The following is a 19,676-nucleotide window of genomic DNA, read 5'->3' on the forward strand; positions in this document are numbered from 1 at the left end:
GCAGGGGTCATGGGAACCCCAACTTGAAGCCGGTAGTCAGAAGTTCCAGAGGTCTAGACTTGGAACTGGTGTCTGAAGTGGGGCAGTCTTGGGGACTGAGCCCCAAACTGTGGGATCTGACACTATCTCCAGGTATAGAGTGTCAGAATTGAATTGGAGGACACCCAGCTGTGTCCACTACAGAATTGCTTGCTTGCTTGCTGGTGGAGAGAAATCGCCACGTATTTGGGGTCACAGAAGTCTTCTCTGTTGATAGTTGTTGTGTTGGTGTGAGAACAGAGGGAAAACATGATTAAAGAGGTTTTCCAAAACAAGTACCAAAAATAATTCATTAGATTCGGAAGTTAGAAATTGTTGGCTGTTTTAACATTTGGAATAGGATGGTGGGAACCAGAACTCAGTGGGTTAAGTAATAAGAGGGAAGGTAGGAATTCATAACTAGTATGAGTGAAACAAGATCCTAGACAGGCAGAATTTTTCTTCTCTCTCTAAACCAGTGGGAAAGACATCAGCAAGGAACAAAGATTATAAATCCATTTTTATGTCTTCCAAATTATGTTTCGATTGTGTAGTTATTTTTCCTCTATAGATGCAAACGATTTTCAGTTATCCACATAGACATTTTTTAACTATACAGTTTAATGGTTTTTAGTACGTTCAATACACAGATAGGAGCACTATCACCACAGTTACAGAACTTTTTCATTGCCCCAAAAGAAACCCCACACATTGTAGCTATTCCTATGCTAATAATAATAGTAATACTGATACTGGATGATCCCAATCCTCATCTGTTTTCTGTTTCTGTATATTTCTCTGTTCTGGACATCTCATATGAATGAAATTATATAATACATGATCATTCATGACTGGCTTTTATTCACTTAGCATAATGTTTTTAAGGTTCATCCATATTGTAGCATGTATTTTTTTTCTTCTGTGTATGCATTTTTATTTGAGCAAATATACAAGTGAATAATTCATTTAATGGCTAATGTATAAGTTACTATTAATGTCATTGTGGTTTTAGGAAGTTGAAGCTAATATTAAATTTTGGGAGAAATAAGGTTTGCTTAATAAATGATTCAATATTCTCTCTCAGTGAAGCATACAGCTAATTGCCAGCTATTCCTGGTATACAATTAGTTAGAAGTATGGCAGATTCCCACTGAAGCTTTCAAGGTTGAATATTGCCTAGAGAATTCTACTAGATGTTAAGTCAACTTTTCCTTTTTGGATCACTTTAATTTGAAATTTTTTTTTCACATCATTAAATCTTCATTATCTTGTTCATAGCCCAATAAACTAAATTTCAGGGGTTAAATAATAAGTTATCTGGAATTTCTGGGTGTCTGCAATATTTTCAGAGGCTACCCTATTAAATACAGTCATTAATGAATTAGAACCTAGGAACCTGAAGGTGTTATTGATAAAGATTACACTCACTGACATAATTTTGTACATATTTTTGTGTTGCTTTTAGCCATATTGTATAAATTTTATATGGAGAAATATGGATGGTACAGATAACTATATTATGTAACTAACAGGAAAACGATTCCGTGGATTAATCCTGAAAATGGATATTTTTTAAGTAATTTGTTTTGCTCTGGGGAACATCATGTATTTGCTCTCTGAAATATCTTCTAAAAGTCATTTTTATTGGAGGTAATATTTAAGTCATTTTATTTCTTATCTGTTGCAGACATTTGACCAAGAGTATGTGAAACATTGGATGGAGGGTGGTCAAACAGAAGCATTACTCTTTTCTGCTTTTTTTTTATTTGCCACTGGTATAACAACTGTTCCCTCTTTCTCTAAAATTACTTCTGGAATAATGACTAGAACACTAATAACTAAAGGACTGTTAGCCCTTCATTTTAACTTTTAGTAGTAGTTTATTAGCTTGTTTTTATTACTTCTGTAATAAATAACAGCATGTATCAGTTCATTTTAAAGGTTACACGATAGAAGTTTTAGTTTGTGCCTACTTTTAGATGGTTTTGGCTCACCTGCTAAAACATCAGTATACCTTAAGAAAAGTAATTTACCTGTTAGAGTCTCCTGTAAAGGATTATTAACCTTTAACTTATGACCATTATAAAAATATCTAAGCTCAATTACAGATATGAAAATTTGAAAGCTTGGATAAGCTACAATGTGGAATAAAAGGCAGAAGGTATAAATCTTAAGACCTTAGGAAAGTTGTCATTCTTATTTTTTTAACAAGTGCTACTAAAAGCAGGGTATCTTTTTAAAAATAAAAAACCCAGATAATCTAAAAATCCTCTGCAATCTTTAGATCTACATATTAAGGGGAGAGACAGCCTAAATTTGTATCAATGGCCAGTAAAATTGTTAGATTTTGTTATTTCACACAGATAGTAGAAATTTCAGTGGCAGTACATTCACTGAAGAACGATTGAAATATTCTTATACCTACTCTTTAGCTCAAACACAGAAAATCAATTTAAATGTACTGTTTTATGAACTCCAAATAAGTTGCCTGCTTTTTTTTTTTTTTTTTTTTTTTGAGATAGTTGCCCAGGCTGGAGTGCAATGGCGCAATCTCAGCTCACTGCAACCTCCGCCTCCCGGGTTCAAGCAATTCTCCTACCTCAGCCTCCTACCTCAGCCTGTAGCTGGGATTACTACAGGCATGTGCCACCATGCCCCGCTAATTATGTATGTTTTTAGTAGAGATGGAGTTTCTTCATGTTGGTCAGACTGCTCTTGAACTCCCTATCTCAGGTAACCTGCCCGCCTCAACCTCCCAAAGTGCTAGGATTGAGCCACCGCGCTCAGCTAATTGCCTGCTTTTGATTCTTGTCTTCATTTTTTTACAATAAGGCACTATGTAAATTATAAAAGTTACTGAAAATACCGTCTCACGATAAATTAACCCCAAAAGCTTGGATGAGGCTGGGTGCAGTGGCTCACGCCTGTAATCCCAGCACTTTAGGAGGCCGAGGCGGGGGGATCACCTGAGGTTGGGAGTTCAAGACCAGCCTGGGCAACATGGTGAAACCCTGTGACTACTAAAAATACAAAAGCTAGCCGGGTGTGGTGGCGGGCACCTGTACTCAGCTGCCGGGAGGCTGAAGCAGGAGAATCGCTTGAACCCAGGAGGCAGAGGTTGCAGGGAGCCGAGATTGTGCCACAACACTGCAGCCTGGGGGACAGAGCAAGACTGTCTTAAAAAAAAAAAAAAAAAAAACAAACTTGGATGAAAGAGGGTCTTACAGTTTAGTAAATAAATCCTTTCTTGGGAAAACTTTAGGAAGTAAAAATTCTTCACTCTCCCCCCAAATTTAAGAAACACAAAAAGAATACTAAAAGACCTTCTGGATGAAGTAATTTTATTACTTTATTCCATGCAAAATATATTTGTTGAACCCTTCTATATACAAATAGTTCAAATAACTATATGACAATAATTGTGATAAATGCTATTAAAGAAAAATATGTAAAAGCAACAATTCTAAGAAAGAATATAAGAATGTGTTTCAGCAAAGGGGAACAGCATGTTCAAGGTACCTGAGAAAGATAGGAGCTTGGCAAATACAAAAATAAACCAGGATGATAACAGTTTTGTGAGTTCAGGTCAGGAGATTAGGCTGGAGCTGGATGAAGACCAGCTCATGCCTGCCTTGTACATATGTTTAGTTCTAAGAGCAGTAAGAAACCCATGACAGATTTAACAAAGTGAGTGATGTGTGATCACATATGTGTTCTTAAAAGATTGTTATACATGTTTCATGTAGAATAGATTAGGGAAGATCAGGGAAGATACAGGGAGACAATATACTCCTGCTATAGTAGTCAAGCCAGAAATCCTCATTGCCTGGATCCAGGGTTGTGGCAGTAGAAAAATAGATCAAAAGTAGATAAAATTTGCAGTAGTAATTAACTATACAGAAGCGTTTGAAAAAGGATGATTAAAAAAACAACAACAACCTTCGAGACCAGCCTGGCCAATATGGAGAAACCCCAACTCTACTAAAAACAGAAAATTAGTCTGGCCTGGTGGCACATGCCTGTCATCCCAGCTACTCAGGAGGCTGAGGCAGTAGAATCACTTGAACATGAGAGACGGAGGTTGAAGTGAGCCGAGATTGTGCCCTTGCACTCCAGCCTGGGCAACGAGAGCGAAACTCTGTCTCAAATAAATAAAAACTAGAATTCTCATGCTTCTAGTATCATATACTGAGCAGAAGGTGGTGCCACTTACTGAGATGGGATATACTAAAGGAGAAGCAGGTTTGGAGACAAAACTGAATATTGATATAATTTTTGTTAAAATGTAATTCTGTCTTCAGCTTTGGATTTGAAATCACCAGGTAGACATGTTTTTCTCTTGATTTTTTTTAAACTAATATAAAAATGTATAGTTAAATATCTAATGACTGATGGGGGAAATGTTATTACTTAGTTTTATGAAACTTTTGCAGTATAGGAGGAGAATCAAATGCAGGTCTGATGTGTAGACTTTCAGGTGACCAAAGGCGGGGGCTACCAGTTCTTCTATTGAAATTGAGAATAATCTGCATAGTTTCTATTTTAGAGAATCATTAACCTCTTGGCCTCGTTTTCTTGATCTATAAACTTTGGAAGATAAAACTGAATGATTTGTAAAGCTGCTTTTAGCTTTAAGGTTCTGTAACTTAGACATGTTTTTTTTTTCACACGTGCATGAAATTTCCAATTAGCACAGGAAAATTCTGGAGCCATGTTATGGGTGTGTGAGCAGGGAAGTCCTTTGGGGAGCGATACCATTAATTTGTTGCGGCTAAGTGAACTAAATAAGACCTTAGTGATCTAAGGGAGCATATACAGGTACTCCCTAGAGTCCTTATTTATTTTATATGTTGGAGGTTTTTGATTCACTTAGATTTTTATGGGAAAATTTAAAAATATATAATGGCAGTTTATAGAATGGGTTGAAATATCCTCTTCTTCTGAGTTAGCGATATAATTAATACTTCTCTGCCATAGTCTCATCTACATACTAGTATTAGAGTCCCATAGGAGTATTCCTGTCGTTACTGTCATTGCATGTTCTTTAGAATACTGTTTCTATGGAGTTCAGCATGATAACAAAGTCATGAGCCTAACTAAAGATATCTGTTTTTCTGCTTCCTCTCTACTTCATTGAATGAGGAAATAAAAACTAAAGTGCTTTTTCTATCCACACATTCACAGAGCAAACTCTAATATAGTAATACTTAGCAGATCAAAATACATTTAAGTTCCTTCGTTATGTGTAAGCAAAAAAAAAAAAAAAATGCATTTAAGAATAGCCACATGTTGATTATTGTTAAAGTTGGGTGATGGGTACATCAAAATTCATTACACTATTCTGTACATTAGCGTATGTGTGAAAACTTCCGTAATAAAAAGTTAAACTAAAAAAATCATCTTTTATTGTTTTAAAACATTAATAAATATTCTAGCATCAAGATTGGGGTAGTCCTGAATGTATAGATTTTAGGGGGTGAAATTTAACTGTATAAATCATAGTCTGTTGACATTTGTGATTACTTCATTACTAAGTTTTACATATAAGAGTCTTCATACTTTGTTTCAGGGACAGAATGATGCTGCTGAAATTGGAACAAGAAATTTTAGATTTCATTGGTAATAATGAGTAAGTCCTGACATTTAACAAGAAAAGAAATTGTCATCACCATTCTCCTTGACTTACTAAATTGGTTTTTCTTGTGCTTCTAGGTCTCCACGTAAAAAATTCCCCCCAATGACATCTTACCATAGGATGCTATTACACAGAGTAGCCGCTTACTTTGGATTAGACCACAATGTTGATCAGAGTGGGAAGTCTGTCATAGTAAACAAAACTAGCAATACAAGAATGTAAGTGTCAAGAGATGTAACTGCATATTATATATCTAAATAATAATACTTTTATCTTTCTATAGTACCTTTCATCTGAGGTTTTCCACATGTTTGAGCAGTCTAATTAAGTTTGTTGATAACCTTATGTGATAGGACTGAAAACACATTTAGTTTACTGGGAACAAAACGCAACAGCCTGAACTCAAGTATAGCATATGAATGAGGACTGGGGCGTATGTTAAAAAAATAAAAACCCAGAGGACATAATATCAGTGATGTTTGACAACAACTCTTAGGGATTTTTAAAATTAATTTAGATAGCTATAGCCAGCCTTAGTCAAATTAATAAAAAAAAAAAAAAGAGAGAGAGAATAGACTTTGTCTGTGACACCTTCATATTTAATCTTCTGTCAGTTTACCATTCTTTCCAAAAGCCTCCAGATTTACTCCTTTTCTCTCACAATTCTTAAGAAAGTGGGACTATTGGTTAATGCAATATCATCCATAGTGCTGTCTTCTTCCTAGGCTATGTATGACTCACCAAGGAAAATTTTTAAAGAGTTAGGAGGAGCTTTTTGTTTTAAGAATTGATTGCTTTATACTATTAAGGAAGTAGATCATCATTGCTGTTACTTGGGAACAAAAGACCCAATGCAGAGGCACCCAAGTTATAAAACATACACAGCACATCCGTTACATCTTCTGCCTATTTATAAGGCTAATCCTAAAACAACTAGCTGAGTTCAGCTAAAATTTCTATTTTGGTGGTGATTGGCCTATCAAAAGGAATTTCAGTTTGATATGAGGCAGCAACAAGTCTGTGGTAATGGATAGCAGTCAACTTCAGATGGCATAAATAGTCCTTTTTGGTCGATTATTTTTCTTTCCTGAAACCAAATTTCTCCCAGGTTCTTAGCTGTGAATGATTTAATTTGCATGGTTATATTTACTTCATCTATACCTTTTCTGATCTATGGTCTTTTGTCCTTATAGCTACCATATCACTTGCTGGAGCTATTGGTTTTCTCCCATTTTAAATAGTCTTTTTGTCAACTAAGTAGATACTTTAGTATTTTTAAATGATTTTTGCCATAATTAAAAGTAAATTAGTGAAAATAGATGTGTTTAGAAACGGATCTTTTCTTTCTATAGGGATTAAATGTTACCAAAATGTGAGTCTGATTTAATTTTCATTAAAATTTTCATATCCCTTAATCTTTAATATTCTTTTCAATTAGTCTTTTTCCAGTCAGTTATATCATGACTAAAGTAGGATAGTAACCATTATGCTATGAGCTGAGCTAGAAGTAATTAGAACCGTTAATTCATTTAACCAGTACCTCTCAACATTACTCAGAGCTGCTGGATACCCAAGCACATATACATTTGCAGGCATTTTGACTGGTGACTCTCTAAGGTTTTCAATACAGTGTAACCTCAGTTATTTGAATTCTATGAATGATGTCAAAAAACTTTAGAGTTCTCTTTATCAAGATAATCAAAAGCTAGGCTCAGCAGAGATGCTTATAATACACTTAAAAAGAAGTATGGGTCAAGAATATAATTATAACCTGACATTTCAGATCATTGAAGTTACACTGTATTTTTTCTTTTTAATATCTTCTGGGATATGAAGAAGGTAGTAAATCAGAAAACCTTAGAGATCTGCTCCACACTGAATAAAAACAAACTTACCTTTTCCTCATAGGGAGATTACCCGCTCCAGCCTTGAATCAGTGGTGGTGTGGATGTCAACAACCCAGTGTCCACTGGGGTGTCTCAATGGAGCGGGAAGTTGGCGATTACAGGGCAGTAAATTCAGGCATCTATAAAAGAATGAGGTAAGACAGTCTTAAGGTTAGCTGAAATGCCTGCCAGTGCTATTGGTGTGGGAATCCAGCTGCTCTTAGAAAAGTTGCCAGGCCCTTGGTTAAACCTTATAGTTCACTTTGGAATAGCAGTCCCTCATTCAATTATAAACTCCATAAATAAGAAAATGTGACTTTGAACAGTTACAAAAATAGATAACATAAGTAAATGGGGCAATCATGACAAAAATAACATACTGCCATTGTCAGAACTAAATAAAAATATTTCAAATCCTTGAAGAAAATAGTCTTCTTATTATTTTGGTCACAAAGCTGTTTTTAGTCTTACTTTTCTTCTTTACTTCTTATATATATATTTATGTACAAATCTGTTCTCTTATTTCACCCATCTAAGTATTTTACAATAGAGATTTCATTAACTTGCTTAGATAATTCTCCTTTTGCATAATTTGATAGGAGGCTTTTATGTACTTTATTAGAAATTCATAGGTTAAAATAAATGTTCAGAAGTATTACTTCGGTTCTAAGGCCAGGCACCTGTAATCCCAGCACTTTGGGAGACTGAGGCAGGTAGATCACTTGAGGTCAGGAGTGCACAACCAGCCTGGCCAACACAATGAAACCCCATCTCTACTAAAAATACAAAAAAAAATTAGCTGGGCATGGTGGCACCCGCCTGTAATCTCACCTACTCAGAAGGCTGAGACAGGAGAATCGCTTGAACCCAGGCAGCAGAAGTTGCAGTGAGCTGAGATCGCACCATGGCACTCCAGCCTGGATGACAGAGTGAGACTCTGTCTCTAAAAAAATTTTTAAAAAAGAAGCGTTACTTAGGTTCTAGATATAAGGAAGTTTGCTGAAAATGTCATTACTCAGGTTTATTTGGATTAGAAATTTACTTAGGTTATTCACATATATCATTTGACTATATAATAGATATAAAAACTACCTAGGAGTTCAATGAGATTTTCTCTAAAGCCATTTAATGTATTGTTATATTTCATATTTCAAAAGAATAATTCCAGTTTTATACTAGAATGATGCTTAGTCACAAGAGTATTGATTGAATTAATTTGTGGAAGCTGAGAATGTATTTTGGGAGGTGAAATTTTATGTAACTGTGATTTTCCAAGGGCCACAACCTTGTGTTTGTCCTCTAGAACCCAGTGGAACTTGCAACATTTCTGTAGAAGAAAGACGAGTTCACTATAAAATATATTGCTAAGATTTCATAAGCATTACTTTAGGTCACAACTTTAACCTCTATAAAAGAGCTTCTGTTTTCTAACCTGTTCAGTTAATGTTAAACAAATCTGTGCCCTACTGTAATTTAAAATTCATGGATGCAGTTTGAAGTCGTCTGTAAGTTTGTAGCTAATTGAATGACAAAATATTTTATTACTTTCAGTTGTATAACACCAAACTAGGTACCACAGGAGTAGCATAAGATACAGTACTGTACTTTCCTTGTCCCAGCATGTTTTCATAGGTTTAGATGAGGCAGTACAGGCTTTGGGTCTAACTGACCTGGCCTCCAACTATGGCTTAATCATATGCCTACCTTTGACCTTGCACATTTGCTTAAGCCATTTGAACCTCTGTTTGCTCAATAAGATTTATATAAATAACTAACTTCTGAGTGTTTACTGTTTTGTGTGTTATTGACATATTCATTTCATCTTCAGAATAACCCTAAGAAGTAGGTACACTATATAATTCCAATTTTACAAATAAAGAAACTGGGAAAGAGAAAAGTTAAGTAACTTTTGCAAGTCATCAAGCAGCTAAAGTGCTAAAGCTCAACCTTTGAATCCAAGCAGTCTGACTCCAGAGCCCACATTGTATTTGATATGGCCGCTCAACCATAACATGGAATAGTTAGTATTTTCTCATGAGATTATTGTGAGGACTAAATACATCATCTATCTTATAAACTAGAGAGAAGAACATTTAGTATAGGCTTGGAGTTCAGCAGACCTGGGTTGAAATCCCAACTCTGCCATTTTCTAGCTGTGTGATCTCTATTTTAGCCTCCTGGAATCTCAGGTTCCTTATCTGTAAAATAAAAACAAAGATAGTATCTACCATATAGGGTTTTTTTGGGGATAAATTATTATAACTGTCCATGAATACGTTCTCCAGTATGGCACTAAAAAGTGGTAACTTTTATTTTATTGCTTTTCTTAAAATGTTATGTTTAACTTCTTTGCTAATATTGTGCATTATCTTTTCCTGTTCCTTTGTTTTTGTTTTTGTTTTTTAAGACCTGATCAGAAATTTAATGAACATATTAAGGATGATAAAGGTGAAGACTTTCAGAAACGTTATATCCTCAAGAGAGATAACTCTAGCTTTGACAAAGATGATAACCAGGTAATCTGAACAATTATAGCATTTTTATAGGTGCAAGATATATTATACCAGTAGTTCATTTGCCAAAAAATTATCCTCTTTTCTGTAGATGAGAATACGTTTGAAAGATGACAGAAGAAGCAAATCTATAGAAGAAAGAGAAGAAGAGTACCAGAGAGCTAGAGATCGAATATTTTCCCAAGATGTATGTACTAACATATTTAGGTCTTCATGTTAGAATATATTTTAATTGCATTGTAGGGTCTCAGTCTCCCTTTTATCTATTGATCACATTTATTTGTAATCACATTTGTTGCATATAAGGTCATCTTTTAGAAATATTGAAATCACTTTTGCTTGTGTTATTAATTTAATAGTTTGTAAAATACTACATTGCAGTAGTTATGTAAAATTTTACAAAGTTGGAAGCAGGTGGACTATAGGAGTCATTAAAAGAATGTTGGCCAGTGTATATAGTTTGTGTGATTTTTTTTTTTTCCCCAGACCTCTGACAGACTTGAGATTTTTATTAATAGAACATTGGTCCACTGTCTACAAAATCATATACTGTAGATGCTACTTGTTGACTTTCTTTGACGATAATTTATTTCTTCTTTTGAAATAAAGCTAATTGATGTTGTAGGTTAATATTTGTTTTCTGCTTTATAAGTGATTATGTAATATAGGCTTTCTAAATGGCTATTTTATGCATTTATGCCAGAAGAGAATCAGTTTGTTTTTTGTCGACATCTATTAAGCATCTGTCCCGTAATATGTGTTAATCTGCTAAAGACAGAAATTTCCTCTGTTTAAAAAAAAAAAAAGATTAAATAATATTAAAATCCGGATTGTAAGTGAGGAACTTACTCATTCAACAAATTTTATTGAGCACCTGTAGTAAGTGCAATCCTAGGCACTGGACAGTTATAATAGTTTATCCCCAAAACAACCCTATATGGTAGATACTATCTTTGTTTTTATTTTACAGATAAGGAACCTGAGATTCCAGGAGGCTAAATTAGAGATCACACAGCTAGAAAATGGCAGAGTTGGGATTTCAACCCAAGTCTGCTGAACTCCAAGCCTATACTAAATGTCCTTCTCTCTAGTTTTTAAGATAGATGAGGTATCTGCCCTTGATGAATAGCCAAGTAATGACAACAGGGTGTGTGGTTTATGTAGAGACATGAAGGTATAACAGGTGACACAGCAGATGAGCACCACAAACCAGAACTGGGGAAGGGATGGGACAGTTCGCTTCCAAGAAGTAAACTTACAGAAGTGAAGAGTTCCAAGTAGAGGGTCAGTATGTACAGAAACCCAGAGGTGAGGGAGAACTTGACACACATTAGGAATGAAAAGACTTAAAAGTAGGCCAGGCACAGTGGCTCACACCTGTAATCCCACCACTATGGGAGCGCTGAGGTGGGTGGCTCACTTGAGCTCAGGAGTTCAATAACAGCCTGAGCAACATGGCAAAACCCCATCTCTACAAAAAATTAGCCAGGCATGGTGGTGCACATCTGTAGTCCCAGCTACTCAGGAGGCTGAGACAGGAGGATCTCCTGAACCCAGGAAGTAGAGGTTGCAGTGACCCAAGATAAGACTACTACACTCCAGCCTGAGTGACAGAGTGACCCTGTCTCAAAAAAAAGATTCCGAGTAGCCAGATTCTAGCCTGAGTGATGTAAGGAGTGAGGAAACTTTAGACTGGAAAAATAATCAGAAATGAGATGACACGGCCCTGAAGGTTTAAGATGTTTGGACTTTTGGCGGTTTTGGTGGTGTTTTTTTGTTTTGGGTTTTATTTATTTATTATTTATTTACTTTTGGCTTTTTTCTTTTTTGGTCAGCAGACTTTTTCTGTAAAGGTCAGATAATAGCTGTTTTAGGGATTGTGAGCCACATAGTCTTCATTGCAGCTACTCAAATCTGACTTTTTTTTTCCTACTCAAATGTGAAAGCAGCCACAGACAATACATAAATGAATGGTCATGGCCGTGTTCCTGTTCCAGTAAAACTTTATTTGCAGAAACGGGTATCTGGCTGTAGTTTGCTGACACTTGTGCTAAAACATCAGGGAGCCATTCAGGTGGGAAGAATTATGATCAGATTGACATTTTAGAGAGATTGCTTCTGTTACATAAAATGGGCAAAAAATGGTAACTGGAAAACTGGTTAGAAAACTGTTGTAATCATACAAACAAAAATGGTCATTCCTGACCCAGGTTAACAGTGCTGAAGGACTTTAAGCACCATTAAGGCATAGCTGCTTGTTCACTGCTCTAGCCACAGATAAAAGCACAGGTGATCAAATATTTGTTAAGTGAATGAAGTGGAATATATATTCTATATATACCTTAAATATATAATGAAAATGGGTTCACTTATTTGGAAGATAATATTTGAATTTCAAATTAATTTGAGCCACAAAATGAATGGCTTCAAGATACATATATATTTGTTAAAAGTAAGCATAGAATCTCCAAACCAGAAAAAAAATTCCATTATTATTTATTTGTGTACCCTTCTCACCATTTTTTACTTATATTATTAAACATGATTTTTGTTGTAGTCATTGGTTTACAGATGGCATTATATTATATTTGACAAAAGCTCAACTTTTTGTTTCTATTCTTTCTAGTCCCTGTGTTCCCAAGAGAATTACATTATTGACAAAAGGTGAGGGAATTTTTAACATCTGTTTTGGTAACTGTCTGACTGATGCTAATAAAAATTAAAATGTCCTATTAAAATGCCAACAGACTGCAAGACGAAGATGCCAGTAGTACCCAGCAGAGGCGCCAGATATTTAGGTATTGGAAGCGTGTTTTCAATACAGTATTTAAAAAGTAAAGCATTTTTTTCTTTACTTTTTGTTCCCCCGCATTAGCTTTTCAAAGTTTTATTTCTAAATTACAGAGTTAATAAAGATGCTTCAGGGAGATCCACAAATAGCCATCAAAGCAGCACTGAGAATGAGTTGAAGTACTCGGAACCACGACCCTGGAGCAGCACAGATTCAGACAGCTCTCTTCGAAACCTGAAACCTGCTGTAACCAAAGCGAGCAGCTTCAGTGGAATCTCAGTCCTGACAAGAGGTGATAGTTCTGGAAGCAGCAAAAGCATAGGCAGGCTTTCAAAAACAGGTATAAATATCTACACAGAACTGTGCGGTCATTAGTTTTCCTAATGTTATCTTAGGTCCTTATTTATCAGATGGCTTCTAATTCTCCTAAAATATAAAATTACTATCAACAGTACCTTGACTACCTCCAAAATACTTAAGGGGTAATATGTTTCTTGACATGAGGATTCACTCTCTGTCCTTGAGACAGATTTACAACCATAAATTACCATAAAAATTCTTCTCTATTGTGACATAAACTTAATCAGGTAAGTTCACTGAAACGTTATCTCTTGTTCGAATGCCCATAGGTGATTGGAAATTCTTTATTACTTATTCATAGTTGGTAGAAGGCATGGTTTCTCACCTAGGATTATTTAACACTGATTGCATTTTCAGCTAATACTATAATTATTGATTGCATTTTTTATGATAAAGTCCTTCATTTTCCATTAAAAAAAATTAAATTGCTGAGGATATTTTGAGGAATTTAAAAACCAAAAATAAATAACTGTTAAAAATGACTGAAAATTTCAATAATCTCCTCATTCTACTACCTCCTTCCTTGGAGTTCATTGTCTCATAACATTTCTTCTTTTCATTTCCACTAACTGGCTTCAATACTAAAGAAGCTCGTGTGTTTTTAGGATCCTTGAAGATCTTTATTTTTATCCCAAAATAAGCATGAAAGTCAGAAATGAGTGTTTCCCTGGCCGGGCGCAGTGGCTCACACCTGTAATCCCAACACTGTGGGATGCCAAGGCAGGCAGATCACCTGAGGTCAGGAGTTCAAGACCACCCTGGCCAACATGGCAAAACCCCATCTCTACTAAAAATATTTAAAAATCAGCTGGGTGTGGTGGCGCATGCCTGTGGTCCCAGCTGCTTGGGAGGCTGAGGCAGGAGAATCACTTGAACCCGGGAGGCAGAGGCTGCAGTGAGCTGAGATCATACCACTGCACTCCAGCCTGGGCAACAGAGCGAGACTCCATCTCAAAAAAAAAAAAAGGATAAAAGGAGGAATGGCTATTTCTTCCTAATCTATTTGGGTGAGCCTAAACATAAGGTATTGTACGCATAAGAATTGAAAGACATATTTGAACTGAAGGGCTGTAATCAATGCTTTAAATTATTAAGGCTTATGAATTGCAGTTGCCATCTTTTTAATGTATAATGTGGTCGTATTGAAAATATCTTAGTATCTATGTTAGGATTTTGTGAAAGACAGGTAAATTTTATCAGTATAAGAAATCTGCTTGTGTACCAAATATGCATTATTTGGAAAATGGCCACTAGGTCATCATAACAAAAGAAGCTATTTATGTATCATGAGAAAATTATGTAGACACTCTGCCAAATTAAAACATTTTAAGAATATGTACTATATGTATTCTGTATTCTCTTCAGAGATGAAAAGAAATATTAATTGGCCCTTTTAATAGGCAAAAAAAAGTTTTTTATTTTTAATTCTTAGGTTAAATTGATAAAGTTTTTATGAAGAGTTATTTTGGCACAACTTAAAATAGAATCTGTCCTTCAGAAGGCAGTCTATATAGTGTATCATAGTTGTTTCATTCATTAAAGATTAATTCCATCCCAGAGTCAATTCTCTTATTCAAAACCTAATTAACTGTATACATAAGATGCAAATCATTGTCTTTCTTTGTCTTGTTGGCCACCTTTTTTAGCCATTATGCTAAAAATCAGTGACATTTTCAGTTCCTGTGTAATAGAAAATGGAATAAATTCAGGGATGAAAGCATTTAAAAATCAGTTATCAAATTAGTTCAGTAAGAAATAAATTTTAAGTTAACACCCGTATAAGTACTTGGAATATTTTTCCTGATATCTCTGTCCCTTGATTAGATAAAATACTCAAAGTTGATTTTACATTTTGGAAAAATGCTATGCTAGTAAAATGAGAAATTAGATTCTGCAATTAAACTTGACAATTGTCTTAATACAGAATTTATCATTTCTTTTATTTCTTACACTAAATCTTTCTGTGTTCTTATAGATAAGGGGTTTCTGGTGTTAAAAGTTTTGGGCATTTTGCTGTACTAAATTCTTTTTCCTGGGGGAAAATTATCTATATATTCCTAGGTGTTAATCTAAAAGGTAAAATGTACATAACTTTGTCCTTTTGGGAATGTGGGTAATTTGCTTTTTGTGGCTGTCTGTGGCTGGTGGTGTTATAAATGTGCTTAAGTTGCATGCTTTGGCAGTGATTTCTCTGACAACTTACGTAATCAGTTTGCTGTATTAAACTTGTTTGTTATGGGGAGGGTAAGCAAACGTGGACAGTAAATTAAAAAGAGCCAATGCTTTTATGTAGTAACTGCATGTTATGCAATGTAAATTTTATTGTTACGTTTTGAAAACCTGTGTTTTTATATGAGGTTTAAAAAATCCCTATTTTTCATTACTCCTTTTCTAGGTTCTGAGTCTTCTGGTAGTGTAGGGTCATCTACAGGCTCTCTTTCTCACATCCAGCAGCCTCTTCCAGGTACAGCTCTCAGCCAGTCTTCTCATGGCGCACCTGTCGTCTATCCAACTGTCAGCACTCATAGTTCTCTTTCCTTTGATGGTGGCCTAAATGGGCAAGTCGCATCTCCTAGCACTAGCTTCTTTTTGCTTCCCTTGGAAGCGGCAGGCATACCACCTGGCAGTATTCTGATCAACCCACAAACAGGTTGGTATCCAGAAAAAGGTGTTTCAGGAATTATCTGAAAATTTAAGGATACTTATTAAATGTATTTTCTGAATATATGTAGTCAGCTTTTTATTATTCATGATTAGCATTTTCCAAGAACTTTATAACAAAAACACTTAGGAAAGTTTAAAAGACATTTATATCGGGAAGCATTTTTTCCCCTTGTGACGTCTGTGACATCGTCTAGGCCAAATAATAGCCCAACTATAATTTTAAAAAATTTATTTCCTAGGAATAAGACAACTACCTACAAAAGAGCTTTGTTTGATACAACAATTTTTTTTTAACCAATATTGACTTTTTGGGATGATACAACAATTTTATACTTGGGAAAATCAAGTGCATTTTATGAAGAAGGACTGAATAAGCAGGTTTTTTTTTTTTCATTATATAATGGAGGGGGAAAAAATAATTACCTTTCAGAATGTGGTGATTTCCTACTGAGGAAAAGCTAAAGAACATCTTATTGGTATTAAAAAAAAAAATTGGGGGGATTCATGTATTAATATTGACAGTACATATTCTTTGCAATTAGCTAATAGTAATTTACATTTTTTAGCATTTGCTTTTACCAAATGCTCTGTTAGGTGCTTTAAATATGTTATAACCTTGTTAGGTAAGTGAAATCATTTATAGATAAAGAAACTGGACCTCAGAGAGGTGAAGAAACTGCAGTTATAGTACAGTTCACTATGTAAATAGGTAAAAATGATTTGTATAGAAAAAATATGATCATTAAAAAGGTCACAAGAAGTCTTGGTCTCTTCAAGATAGCATAGCCCAGTCATTTGGCAAGGTAATGAAAACTCTCCTTGATCTTTTGATAACTTTAAATCTCATATATTTAGCTGATGTGGTATCATCATAATGGCAGTAGTTTACAGGCAGATACAGGTGGGAGTATAAAGTCTCTAAGTGTTCCTGAACCTTTCCTTTCGTTTATAGTAGAAAAATCATGGCTTGGGACTCATTACTTTCAGGTTTATTCACATCTCTTTTTAAGATAAAGTAGGCAAACATTTGTTCTCTTATAAGAATTAAATTAGCATAAATAACTGATTTTTCAGAAATTCAGTTTTTGCTTAGTAATTGCCTTCTTATTCTTCAGGTTATTATATTACTAACCTTCCTGTTTTTGTCCAGCAAGATGTAAGATGATTTAATATTTTACCTTTTCCTATTATTTTTCATTCAAAATATATTAATATGGTTTTGGTAACATGAAAGATTCATTTGCTTAGGAAGGGATAGAGTGAGAAACTAATTGGTCTGAAACTGAATTGTACTATTAACTTAAATGAATCCAAAAGTGATCTCTTTGGTTTTTGAGAACAGTGTTACAGTACATTAACTTTTTTCAAGTGACCCTTAATTTGGATTTGACCGCCTTCACCCAAATCTGCTCCACCCATTTTTTTAAACCAAATTATTATTATTTTTTATTTTTTTATTTTTATTTTTTTTTTTGAGAAGGAGTCTTGCTCTGTCACCCAGGCTGGAGTGCAGTGGTGTCATCTCGACTCACTGCAAGCTCCGCCTCCCGGGTTCACGCCATTCTCCTGCCTCAGCCTCCCGAGTAGCTGGGACTACAAGCGCCCACCACCACACCTGGCTAATTTTTTGTATTTTTTAATAGAGACAGTATTTCACCATATTAGCCAGGATGGTCTTGATCTCCTGACCTCGTGATCCGCCCGCCTCGGCCTCCCAGAGTGCTGAGATTACAGGCGTGAGCCACTGCGCCCGGCCTCCCAAATTATTTAGTAGTCAACAAATACCCAGGACAACTTGTTTTTAGTTATCTATAACTATCACACAAATTATCAGTATACTAATTGATTAAAATAATTTTACTTTGGAGGACTTTTTCTGCTTGATAGCTGTAGACTAGTATAGTCTTCTCTCCCAAATATTATTATTTTATATCATAAGTTTCCTCAAAAAAAAAAAAATGGAGAGGGATTTCCTATGGAAGAATAGATGTTAAGACAATTTAAGAAACTGTTTTTCAGTCAAATTTTTTTGTGTTTCTCTGTATTTTTCTCACTCATAGTCATTGAACCGTTAATTTTTATGCACTCCTTTCTTGTTTCTTTTTTTAACAATCCAATTTTAGTAAAGAAAAATACTAATCTTTCAATCTATTTATTGAAAAAATGTCTGGAAGACAGTATCTGAAATGCTAATGATATTATTATGGGGAATTCCACAACAGCAAAGACACGGAATCAACTAAATGCCCATCAGGGATAGACTGGATAAAGAAAATGTGGTGCATATACTCTATTAAATACTATGAAGCCATAAAAAAGAACAAGATCATGCCCTTCTCAGGAACACAGATGGAGGTGGAGGCCATTATCCTTAGCAAACTAATGCAGGAACAGAAAACCAAATATCACACGTTCTCACTTAATAGTGGGAGCTAAATGCGGAGAACATGTGAACACATGAGTGAAACAGTACACACTGGGGCTTATCAGAGGGTGGAGGGTGGGAGGAAGGAGAGGATCAGGAAAAATAACTAATGGGTGACAAAATAATTCATATAATAAGCCACTACAACACAAGTTTACCCGTATAACAAACCTGCACATATGCCCCTGAACCTAAAAGTGAAATCACACACACACACACACACACACACACACACACACACACACACAGATTATGGGGAATTTATTTTCTTTTTTGTCTCTTTGTTATTTTTAGAAATGTTACTTTTTGTAATAAGGAAAAGTTGTTTAGAATATATGTGTAGAGAAACTGGGTGCAGTGGCTCACACCTGTAATCCCAGCATTTTAGGAGACCAAGGAGGGTGGATCACGTGAGGTCAGCAGTTCGAGACCAGCCTGGCCAACATGGTGAAACCCCATCTCTCCTAAAAATATAAAAATTAGCCCGGCGTGGTGGCAGGTGCCTATAATCCCAGCCAGTCTGGAGGCTGAGGCAGGAGAATTGCTTGAACCCAGGGGAGGCTGAGGTTGCAGTGAACTGAGATCATGCCACCACACTCCAGCCTGGGCTGGGCAACAGAGTGAGACTGTGTCAAAAAAAAAAAAAAGTTGTAAAATAAGGACAGTACCATCAAGATTACAATTTGAAGCATGAAGCTATTAATCATTTTAGTTTTTCATCCAGTTCTAATCTTATTTGTGAAATATATGTAAGGTGGCCTCAAAATTAGGTATTTCCTAACTCCTAATAAAAACTAATGAATAACTTTCCAATATCCTGAAGTCAAGCGTTTTGTCTTTGAACTGAAATATAGCCTTATAGGACCCCAATCCTGTGACTGAATTTCTTAGGCTAAATGTGTTGCATAATTCAGAGTTTTTCAGAAAATACCACATATTATGAAATAAGGCTGGGATTACTTTGGGAGGCCAAGGCAGATGGATCACCTGAGATCAGGAGTTTGAGACCAGCCTGGCCAGCATGGTGAAACCCCATCTCTACTAAAAATACAAAAATTAGCCATGTGTGATGTCACATGCCTGTAATCCCAGCTACTTGGGAGGCTGAGGCAGGAGAATCATTTGAACCCAAGAGGCAGAGGTTGCCCTGAGGTGAGATTGTGCCACTGTACTCCAGTCTGGGCAACAGAGGGAGACTCCATCTAAGAAAATAATAATAAATTAATTTAATTAAGCTCACTAGCGGTCTGGGCCAGTACCCCTTAATAAGAAATGCAGTAAAACATTTGAATATTTACTCTAAGTGAGGGAAATAAAGACTATTGATAGCCTCATGTCAGATCAAACATTTCCCAAACTAAGGAAATCTGTTTTCAAAATATTA

The 19,676-nt window shown here is 35.4% G+C and overlaps 1 protein-coding gene across 18 annotated transcripts in view; it reads left to right on the plus strand.

The window, feature by feature from the left end:
* The window catches only part of LOC105492561 (R3H domain containing 1), a 126,892-nt gene that overhangs the window by 24,504 nt on the left and 82,712 nt on the right, over positions 1 to 19,676 (plus strand). For 8 of the 18 annotated variants that reach the window (XM_011759780.3, XM_011759782.3, XM_024796248.2 and 5 more), the window contains 8 exons: positions 5,588 to 5,647; positions 5,731 to 5,871; positions 9,947 to 10,055; positions 10,144 to 10,239; positions 12,679 to 12,716; positions 12,800 to 12,850; positions 12,957 to 13,183; positions 15,599 to 15,853. In XM_011759780.3, coding sequence (XP_011758082.2) covers positions 5,588 to 5,647; positions 5,731 to 5,871; positions 9,947 to 10,055; positions 10,144 to 10,239; positions 12,679 to 12,716; positions 12,800 to 12,850; positions 12,957 to 13,183; positions 15,599 to 15,853 — 977 coding nt within the window. Of the gene's footprint in view, positions 1 to 5,587; positions 5,648 to 5,730; positions 5,872 to 7,561; positions 7,695 to 9,946; positions 10,056 to 10,143; positions 10,240 to 12,678; positions 12,717 to 12,799; positions 12,851 to 12,956; positions 13,184 to 15,598; positions 15,854 to 19,676 lie in introns of those variants that run through there. The other 10 variants (XM_011759792.3, XM_011759796.3, XM_071072648.1 and 7 more) reach the window with 6 other exon arrangements.

This window comes from Macaca nemestrina, chromosome 11 (assembly GCF_043159975.1).
Source record: "Macaca nemestrina isolate mMacNem1 chromosome 11, mMacNem.hap1, whole genome shotgun sequence".
Classification (NCBI taxonomy): domain Eukaryota; kingdom Metazoa; phylum Chordata; class Mammalia; order Primates; family Cercopithecidae; genus Macaca; species Macaca nemestrina.